At 42.0% G+C, this 10,773-nt stretch overlaps 2 protein-coding genes across 3 annotated transcripts; both read left to right on the plus strand.

Moving 5' to 3' along the window:
• Positions 1-887: 887 nt before the first annotated feature.
• LOC103996971 (receptor-like protein kinase FERONIA) lies at positions 888-4,258 on the plus strand. Of its 2 annotated transcripts, none has more exons than XM_009418051.3 (2): positions 888-999; positions 1,148-4,258. In XM_009418051.3, exon 2 carries the CDS (start codon positions 1,357-1,359, stop codon positions 4,003-4,005), a length of 2,649 nt encoding a protein of 882 aa, XP_009416326.2. In that variant the 5' UTR covers positions 888-999; positions 1,148-1,356; the 3' UTR covers positions 4,006-4,258. The 2 variants fall into 2 exon arrangements, with proteins under 2 accessions (XP_009416326.2, XP_009416327.2); XM_009418052.3 differs by having other exon boundaries at positions 902-999; positions 1,266-4,258.
• An 847-nt stretch (positions 4,259-5,105) lies between these two features.
• On the plus strand, positions 5,106-9,810 carry LOC135592507 (hydroxyacylglutathione hydrolase cytoplasmic-like). The gene is made up of 7 exons (XM_065081997.1): positions 5,106-5,265; positions 5,375-5,497; positions 5,676-5,837; positions 7,725-7,800; positions 7,888-8,001; positions 8,690-8,866; positions 9,594-9,810. Exons 1-7 carry the CDS (start codon positions 5,219-5,221, stop codon positions 9,666-9,668), a joined length of 774 nt encoding a protein of 257 aa, XP_064938069.1. The 5' UTR covers positions 5,106-5,218; the 3' UTR covers positions 9,669-9,810.
• Positions 9,811-10,773: the final 963 nt, after the last annotated feature.

Raw genomic sequence — 10,773 nt, forward strand, 5'->3', positions numbered from 1 at the left:
ACCAAAATTCTTGGCATCTTTGTTTCACTAATTCATGAACATAATCGAATTGAAATCGGAGGTAGTGTGATGTATACGTTATGCCATGTATTTACTGCAATTTACTTGTAGGTATTAGGTAACATAATGTTGTGTTAACTCAGTTTTGGGATGAGCTTACTCACCCAATACCATCCTCACTATAATTATTTACCATGGATGTCAAATTTTCCTAAGAATAGCTACCATTTCCTAAGAATCACATTCAAATGAATTGATCGTCAAAGCCGTGAAGGTTCGATCTACCACTAATATAATTACATGAAAATGCGATAGGGAAATTGGTTTCTCACACGATATTCTTAATTTGCGGCGTGACGGAGGGAAAAATATATTAGATGATGTGGGCTCCACCTAAATAATCGTTTTTTATTGGTCGCCTCAATCGGGTTGTGATCCACCACCACCGTCTACATGTTACCGAGTCAACGCTGTCTTTCCGGAGCGTTAATGTTCCCCATGTTCATGCGTTCATGTCGGATTCGGACCCTTTGGCGTCAACCTACCGTAGAAAAATACGTGTTCGAACGAATCAAAGAGCCCCGCGATCCAACGGTTCAAGTTGGACGATCTTTTGCTGGACCCACCATCACCACCCGGTCCATCACTGGCTCCGTTCCGACAACAGCTGGCGTCGGTGGGTCGCCAAACGCGGTGAGCGAGGTGCGTCGCTCTTCAACACGTCTTTCCCTGACGAACCCGGTGTCACACCATTTCGGTTACTGGATGATTAGGTGGGACCCACGAGAAATCGGCCTCCGGGTAAGGTTCTCGGGAGGGTTCTTGGTGCCGAAGCGACAGCCGTATCATACAAGGGATCGACTAATAATGCACTTTCCATTAAGCTAATAGGGAAGGAAATAAATGGGGAAGTAGTTGATAGCTTGTAAGAACTGAAGAGGTGTTCCTCCCTCACCAAAGATTCCCCGCGGTTCTTTCCGCCATCGGAGCTCATGCAAGGTACTCACGTTGCTCTTCCCCGTCGATCTAGGCTTCCGCTTCATCCGGTTTTGATTTATTTCAGCTGCGTTTTGTAGATCTGTTGTTGTTCTCTTTTCCGACAATTTTTTTGCCAAATATTCCGTCTTAGATTTCAGTATTTCTGCAGGAATTCCGGTTTATTTTCCTCGTTCTGTGGATTTCTCCTCTGAATCCAAGAGGAATGCAAGAACTTGAGGGAAATCTTCTGTTTTCTTCATCAAAGATTCGATTTTTGCTGTATCTAGGGCTAAAAATCCAGTCTTGGTCTTCGGCTTGATTGCTAGTTTCTTCCCAAAGTTCTGTTCTTCTGGGTGGTGCATAGTGTGGTGTTTCCACATGAGGAACCGTTTCGGGTCGGCTTCCTTGCTCCTGTTCTTGGCGATGGCCCCGATCTTGGTCGCCGCCGATAACTCCACCTATGTCCCTCGGGACCACATCCTCCTCAACTGTGGCGCTTCAGGGCAGGCCATTGATACCGACTCCCAAACTTGGACCGGCGACGCTGGATCTAAGTACGGCCCTTCTCTGAATGCCGTCGGCTTCACAGCTCCCCAGCAAGACTCGTCGGTCCCGGAAGTCCCGTACTTGACGGCCCGGGTCTTCACCTCCCCGTACACCTACTCCTTCCCTGTCGGCCCGGGCCGCAAGTATGTCCGCCTCCACTTCTACCCTTCCAATTATTCCAACCATGTTGCATCGGATGCATTCTTCTCCGTCACTTCCGACACACACACCCTTCTCAGTAACTTCAGCGCCTATCTCACTGCCGATTCACTCAACTATGCCTACCTCGCCCGCGAGTTCTCGGTTAATGTCTCTACCGGTGGCCTCAACCTCACTTTTAGCCCATCGACCACCCATCCCAATGCTTTTGCTTTTATCAATGGTATCGAGATCGTGTCGATTCCGGACATCTTTAGCTCTGCAAGCCCTATGCTCGTCATGGGTGGAAGTTCCCTGCCCTATACAATTGACCAGGACTGGGCTCTAGAGACAGTGTATCGGCTCAATGTGGGTGGGCAGTCCCTTTCCCCTACCCAGGACTCTGGCTTGTTCCGCTCTTGGAATGATGATTCACCATACATCTATGGGTCTTCTTTCGGTGTGACCTACTCCAACGATCCGAATGTCACCATCTCATACACGGATAATGTTCCAAACTATATTGCACCGGTGGATGTCTACTCAACTGCACGATCAATGGGGCCAAATGCAAATGTCAACCTGAATTATAATCTCACATGGATTCTCACAGTGGATGCTGGCTTTTACTATCTCGTAAGGTTCCATTTCTGCGAGATCCAGTATCCGATAACCAAGTTAAACCAAAGAGTCTTTGATATCTACATCAACAACCAGACTGCACAGGAAGAGGCTGATGTAATCGGGTGGAGCACTGGAATAGGTATACCTGTTTTTAAGGACTATGTCGTGGTCACAACAGGAAGCGGACAGATGGAGCTATGGATTGCACTCCACCCAGATACCAAACTCAAACCACAGTTTTATGATGCTATCTTGAATGGGCTTGAGATCTTTAAGTTGCAAAACAGCAATGCAAGTCTTGCAGGACTTAATCCACCACCAAGGCCTGATCCAGAGGTGGATGCTAGCAAGATTTTTGATGGGCAATCCACGAAATCCAAGAGTAGAACTGCGGCAATTGCTGGCGGGGTTGTTGGAGGGTTTGCACTCTTGCTTGTTGGTTTCTGTCTTATCAGGATCTGCAGGCGCCAAAAGAAGAAAGGAAAGGATGCTGGTAGCAGTGATGGGCCTTCTGGTTGGCTTCCTCTCTCCTTGTATGGAAATTCTCATTCATCTGCATCAGCTAAATCAAACACTAGTGGGAGCTATGCCTCATCACTCCCCACAAACCTTTGCCGCCACTTCTCATTTGCTGAAATAAAGGCTGCCACAAAAGGTTTTGATGAGTCTCTCCTCCTTGGTGTTGGTGGATTTGGAAAGGTTTACCATGGGGAGATAGATGGTGGGACAAAGGTAGCCATCAAGCGTGGTAATCCGATGTCCGAGCAAGGTGTTCATGAATTTCAGACTGAGATTGAGATGCTTTCCAAGCTTCGCCACAGGCACCTTGTCTCTTTGATTGGTTACTGTGAGGAGAACTGTGAGATGATCCTGGTGTACGACTACATGGCCCATGGGACCCTCCGTGAGCATCTATACAAGACTCAAAAGCCGCCCCTCACCTGGAGGCAGCGACTCGATATCTGCATTGGGGCAGCTCGCGGACTGCACTACCTCCATACTGGTGCCAAGTACACCATCATCCACCGAGATGTGAAGACCACAAACATTCTGTTAGATGAGAAATGGGTCTCAAAGGTTTCAGATTTTGGTCTTTCCAAGACTGGTCCGACACTGGATCACACTCATGTCAGCACAGTGGTGAAGGGAAGCTTTGGATATCTTGACCCAGAATACTTCCGGAGGCAGCAGCTTACCGAGAAATCTGATGTATACTCGTTCGGGGTTGTGTTGTTTGAGGTCCTGTGCGCTCGGCCAGCTCTAAACCCTACACTTCCGAAGGAACAAGTCAGCTTGGCTGAGTGGGCAGCACACTGCCAGAAGAAGGGAATACTAGATCAGATCATTGATCCCTACTTAAAGGGTAAGATTGCTCCGCAGTGCCTAAAGAAGTTTGCTGAGACTGCCGAGAAGTGTGTGGCAGATGTTGGGACCGAACGACCATCAATGGGTGATGTGCTGTGGAACCTCGAGTTTGCCCTCCAGCTGCAGGAGAGTGCCGAGGAGAGTGGCAGCATCAGTACTGGTATCTCAGACGAGGCAGCAACACTTATGATATTCGGAAAGAAAGTTCCTGATGACCCATCTATGGAATCAAGCACCACAACAACCACAACCACCTCGATAAGCATTGGAGGGCGGAGTGTAGCTAGCGAGGACTCGGATGGGTTGACCCCCAGTGCTGTGTTTTCACAGATCATGAACCCAAAAGGTCGGTGAGCTCATCATTGTAAGGGTTGCCTCGATGCTTCTTCAATCTTCGATATGGAAGTTAGCGCTTTGATTTATCTTCTTAATCTCTTTATTAAATGTTTTTGCTGAGTTTGTGCTGTAACATTACTCAACCTTGAGATTTCATATAACCTCCGATAAATTTGATCTGTAATTTGTACTTCCAGGATGAAACTGCTGTTGTGAACAAAATAAATGGTTGGTGTTATCAATAGACAACTTAAAGTCGTCTTCTTTTGTATCTGGAAGTTTGATATCCCATCCTTTGTTCCTGAAAGATTTGATGGATCGAACAAAATATGACCTATTCAGATATGAAATGGACTCCTAGTTTCTGCTCTTGGATTCATGTTGAGCTGATAGATTTCTTGGGGTGTCGTTCTAGCGCTTTTCTTGTGCGAGCATGCGATATCGAAGTATCCAAAACCTGTTCTTTTATCTTATTGTCTCTATCAGAGAGGTGGATCATGTGCTGTATCCCACTGCGTGCTTCAAGTTATGGGTCCGCAAGATCGGGAAACATTTCAACCCGTGCACGTTACAGCTTAGTCTGTGTTTTTGATAGCATAGGACATTAGCTGGAATCCTCCATGACCAAGACCGATTGCTCTTCAGCTGCTCTCCATTTATCTCATGTTCTTCCCCGAATTCTGTACTTTTTCCTATAGAATTCCAGTTCAGCTTCATATAACATGCAATCACTTCCTGTTGTCGGCATCCATAAACCAAAAAGATCAACAACAACAACAACAACAACAAAATCCAAACTAGCTGGCTCTGTGTTGTACCAGTGAGTAACTTAGATTAGTAGACCTGTAACTAAATATAATAGACATCATTTAACAAGCCTGCATCTGGCGACAGCTAACACGATCGATGAACTCCGATATAATACTGTTATGATTCTTCATTGAAGCTAAAAGATCATTACATAACCAGACATAATTTCTAGAATGAAGATATTTTTCAGATAAATCGTCCTTATTAATATATATTAAAAATAATTATTATACGCAGATGAGCTTCCAGAGAATGCTTGCCGTCTTGCCACGTGTCGCTAAACGCACTCTTCTAGTCCCAGCGACTTCACCTTCTTCCTTAACCCACCCCCGACCCCCTCCGCTCCTACCCCACTTCTCTCTCGCTCTGCTCGCTCGCTCTCTGCGTCTTCTCGACCATCGAAGAATCGCGAAGAGCGACGATGAAGATTGTTCACGTCGAGTGCTTGGAAGACAATTACGCCTACATGTGAGCACCGGTTGATCCTTTCCCCCGCGATTTCCCGTTGCTTCGAACCCTAGATTTGCTTTTGATCCTCTTGTTTTCTTGATCCGTTCCCGTTTCGCGCGACTTCCAGAATCGTGAATGAGGTGTCCGGGGAGGCGGCGGCCGTCGATCCCGTCGAGCCCGACAAGGTCTGCTGGACGGCGAAGCAGATCGGGGCCGATCTCAAGCTTGTCCTCACTACTCACCACCACTGGTTGGTCCAAATCCCCTCTCCTCTTATCCTTTTTGCTAGTTCCGATAAGTTCTTGACCCAAGATTCACCAAATTGTTCATCTACTCTGAGAATTTTGAGCTCTGCAGTACTAGAAGTCGTTGGATTAGGTTGGTAGCCCGTTATATGTTGTCTTCTGAAAGTGCCCCGTTCATTATAGGGATCATGCAGGTGGGAACGAGAAGATGAAGCAGTTGGTGCCAGGGATAAAAGTCTTTGGTGGATCAAAAGACTCCGTCAAAGGTTGCACGGATAATTTAGAGAACGGGGATAAGCTGCCTCTGGGGCCGGATATGGAGATACTGGCGCTCCACACACCATGGTATGGGGTCACTCCTCTTGTATCACATCTTGCTCTCCATACCCTATCTTGCTCTACATACCCTGTATTCCTGTGTGATCTATGCATTCTTACTTGATTGTTTGTGCACTGTGAAGCGACAAGATGAAATCAAAATCACAACCCTATGTCAGTCTCATTTGAGAAACTATTATTGGACAGTGATATATCACATGTAGAATTGCAGGACTGCCACATGTTGATGTCGAACTAGCTTGTGACTGATTCTGAGACATAGGATAGCAAGTTGTTTAATTCACATATGGAGGAACACTTAGGCTGCGTTTGGTAACACATTTGCATTTCTAATGTGCGGTCGGAGAAAGGGGTTTGAATAAATGTGCAGTCATGGAATGCTCCAAGTGTTTAGTAGACAACATATGAAAACTATATTTTAAATGTGCATTGACGTAAATTTTTTTTAGTAAAATTATATTCAAAAGTTCATTAAATATTTTTGATAAATTTACCTTTCTAATATTCTTAATATTTGTTCAAAAGTGAATATATATATTTTCATTAAATTAATAAGTAAATAATATATGTAATCTTATAAAAAATTAGTATGGCCCAAACATATAATAAATAAATAAATAAATAAAATTTTATCTTATAGAAAATATAGATCAACTTGGTTTATCACTAAATCATTTTGGTAATATTTAATTTTAGATAAAGTTATAAGGTACTTTTGGAATTTTAAAAATTACATTGGCATCCTTCAAATGTTGAAATGCTAATGCTACCATGAGGTAGCATCAGCATTTGAGCATTTTCAATGCAGCATCCAGGCTAGATGCAGTTTGAAAAAAAATTAAACAAATACCGATTCACATGACATGTGTATTGGGCCCTCAATGTTTATTTCAAATGTGTTCTCAAACATACCCTTAGAATTGAAAATATAAATGAATCATTTTGACAGCCCGAGGACATAAGATAAACAGACTTCAAAACCAGCAAATAGTATGATGACATTGTTAATTAATTGTCCTTGAGCCACTTTTATCGAGAACTCAGAAAAATTTTGATTGAACAAACATTTTCTTGCACTGCCTCAAGTTCGTAAGTGAATTATACATCATAATTATTGGTGGTTTGTGCTAGATAAACTGGAACGTGAAGAATATCTATATCTTTGGTCATGAAGCTGAAAGGAATTATTGAGCTTTAGTTTCTGATTAACATGACAGGCAAACCATAATATGTGATGTCATAAGCAACTATTGGTGATGGCAACATATACCATCTGAGAACGACTTTGGTGATAATATGAATGTGACAATACATATTATTTATTAAAATTAAACATCCTAAGTTTTCATCGATTAAAGGGCAAAGCTTTCCACATTTGTAAAAATGCACATGTGTACGTTGAATGATAGTGCCAAGTCAATAAGATGGAATTCTGTACATAGCAGCAACATCTCCTCTTGGAAAATGTTGGTCAAGTTGGTCACTAGAAAAATGGTGAACTGTGGCGTCTTTGAGCTGGTCAATTCTCCTTGCATTCCCTCATGCATTTCCAGAACGAATGGTGCAGTAGCTCAGAACAAATAAAACCTCAGACAATTTAATAATCTTTATTTAGAGGTTTGAACCTGTCCTAGTCTGAGCTTCGAGTTGTCCATTTGCATCATCTAATCATTTCTTGCATCCTCTATAAGGAAGCACATTGTACCTTAAGATGTTTTTTAGTGATCACCATTGATGCAGGATGGAAAAGTAAACTCAAGTCCTTGAATTATTTATATTACTCATAAAGGATGAAGATATAATCTATTAGTTGATGTTGCTTTTTTTTTTCACTCTTTTTCAACCTTTTTTGGTTCTCAACCTGAAAATGTACTTATGATCTGGTTTCATCAGCCACACCATGGGTCATATTAGCTATTATGTGACCAGTAAAGGGGAAGATCCAGCTGTATTTACTGGAGACACATTGGTGAGTCGACATCATGTTCTTTGTTCTATAATATGGATGCATTACACTCTGATAGGATGACACTCTTTTATTCCTTTTGATTTTCAGTTTATCGCTGGTTGTGGTAAGTTTTTTGAAGGCACTGCAGAACAGATGTATCAATCACTATGTGTGACATTGGGTTCACTGCCGAAGCCTACCCGTGTTTATTGTGGCCATGAGGTGTGCTTTTTATTAATCCGAATATCTAATATGAGAACCTTTTCCTCGTGATAGAATGGACTGAAGTCATGGACCTTAGAGTTTCTATTTCGATTCCTGGTTGGACTAGTCATGCCAAACGAGGTTGTTGAATATAGGTAATGGAAATAGTGTAGCAGAAGGTGCTTAAACACATCTAAGTTCGATGCATTCCAAAAAGTTAAAAAGGTCATTACTAGACTAATCCAGGAAATGCATAGATTGCAAATGTTAGCTGATTGTATTTGTTATGCAATTGATGAGATCTTGATTAGTGGAAAAATATATCCTTGGGGAAAATGTACATCAGATGATGTATGCATGATGCTGATTCCTTATAGTTGCTATCGAGAAGTGTAGTCAACATAAGCAGCAAATGTGGCATACAATTTGATTACAGCTGTAATTTGGTAATCTACGATAAAACAGTTTATCATGTTTACCTCCCCTGCTATATCTGATAATACAGATATCTTCATGATATGTCATTTCCATTTAATAAATCATTGTCTTGTGTATGTGACAAATTTTTTGTTGCTCTGATGTAGGAGGGAAACATGTCAATAGTACTGTGAAACATACATCATTTTATTCTTAGATCTGTTGCAACTTCTAGTCTTTCCCTTATGTTGGGAAGAGATGATGAGGCTAAATTTGTGATTTCCTGCAGTACACGGTGAAGAACCTGCAGTTTGCGTCAACGGTTGAACCAGACAATGAAAAGGTATCACAGAAGCTATTATGGGCTCAAAATCAGCGTAAAAAAGGCCAGCCTACCATTCCTTCGACAATTGACGAAGAACTACAAACTAATCCATTCATGCGGGTTGACTTACCCGAGATACAGGTTTTTTGCTTTCTTTTTGATTCATTGTATTGCTTGAGGGAGGGAAAGAAAAAAAAAAAAGAAACGGGCATATTATGTTAAACTAGTGGCTGACTACATAAATTGCTAATCTGATACACAGCTTGATTCTCCCAGCAATGGTCTTAAGCTGCCTCTAAGAAGATATAGATGTTTTTAAGCTAGGGAACTTTAGACTTAAAAGGTGGATCTACACAGCATGAATGAAAGAGTTAGCATTACCAGTCTACTAGCTGTAAAATGAAATAGTGCATTCCATGAAGATAAAATGATGGCTTTATTGCTAGAATTCAACTACCATACTGTCAGATGGACCGTTCATGGGATGTGAAATGAATACGTCTTTTGAAGCTTGCACATTCAAGTCCTCAGCATTTTAGCATTGGATGCTTATGGCTGCACATTCTTTTAGGTGACAGCATACAGTTATGAAACGGGAGCCTCGATGATGACTGTGCTCTCAACATCATGTGTGCAATTTCCCGAGGGATAGAAATAATGTTAATGAATTGCATAAGATTTCTCGACATATGTGGAAGACAGAAGGCATATGAACTTTGTCCAAGTCTGTTTTCCTGTATAACCGTTATTACTTCCATCTGCCATATCGACTATTGTCCTTTGTTTTGGTCATATTTCAAATATCTGGATTTACATATTTGTTTTATATTCTGGATCAGCTTATCAACTTGAACTTGGCAATTTGCAGGCTAGAGTCAGCTGTGGTACTCCAGTCGAGACGCTGAGGAAAATTAGGACAATGAAAGACAACTGGAGAGGCTGAAAAGGAGGAGATCAATCCTCGGAAAAGACGATCCAAAGAGTCTTATGGGATATGGTAATGTATTGTTAGAACAAGGACCATATTTTCTGTGGTTATAGAATCTTGCCCGAGACTGCAATAAATCACGGTGTGCGATTGTTCACGGAATATATCTCGATGAATTAATGTTGTGAGAGAATCCGAGATGTGAAGGCACTTGCAATCCCGAGAGTTGGTAATGGCAATCAAAGATGCTGAAATGCCAGGACAGTCATTTGGTTTTCTACCGAAAGCATCACAGCAAACTGAAACGACATGATTCTCCATGAGCAGGGCTGGCACTACGGAGGTAATTGTCTTATGTTTGTCGTACAATCATCCTGACGGAGGTAATTGTCTTATGTTTGTCCTATCATCAAGCATTCTCTCTGTGATCATGACGTGCCTTATGTTTGTCTTTAGAGGTGATACGAGTCACTGCTTGTGCTGTGTATGCATGCAACAATAGTCTGTGTGCTCTTCAATAGCCTCTATTGAAAACGTTGTACAAGCAAGGACGAGAGGGGCGCTTTTATTTGGAGCTTCTTTGGGCTAACGTGTCGGCAAGCCTCTCGGTGCTGGATTCAGCTTTGATGATCAACTACCGACAGCTTCGTGAACAGTTCATTCGTCATTTCGGTGCGGAAGAATCTTTTTGCCCTGCGAGCGGTGATCAACAATTAATTAGATTATGTGGATATCAATTCGTAAAATATTTTTCTTTGATTAAATTTACTATAAGAAATCGATTAGATAATAACAATTAAGATTAATTATTGTTTACTTAAAATTTTTTATTTTATTTTTGTTTCAAAATCAATTAGAGTACTGAGAATCTCACTCGACATCTCGTACAGGATCACCCGAGCCACCTTCAACCTATGTGTATCAACTCGAACTACTACTAGATTGGACTGATCCTGTCATCATAAACTTCTCTCACATTAAATACTAATATGGAACAGATTACAACACAGTCTTCCAGCTCACGGCATCACATGGCAGTAAGCGCAATGGTAATAACAAACCCTTCTCTCTTCAGATGTAGACCAATCTATGACACGTCGAGACGATCGTCATGACTGCA

The sequence above is a fragment of the Musa acuminata genome, chromosome BXJ1-9 (genome assembly GCF_036884655.1).
Source record: "Musa acuminata AAA Group cultivar baxijiao chromosome BXJ1-9, Cavendish_Baxijiao_AAA, whole genome shotgun sequence".
Lineage (NCBI taxonomy): Eukaryota > Viridiplantae > Streptophyta > Magnoliopsida > Zingiberales > Musaceae > Musa > Musa acuminata.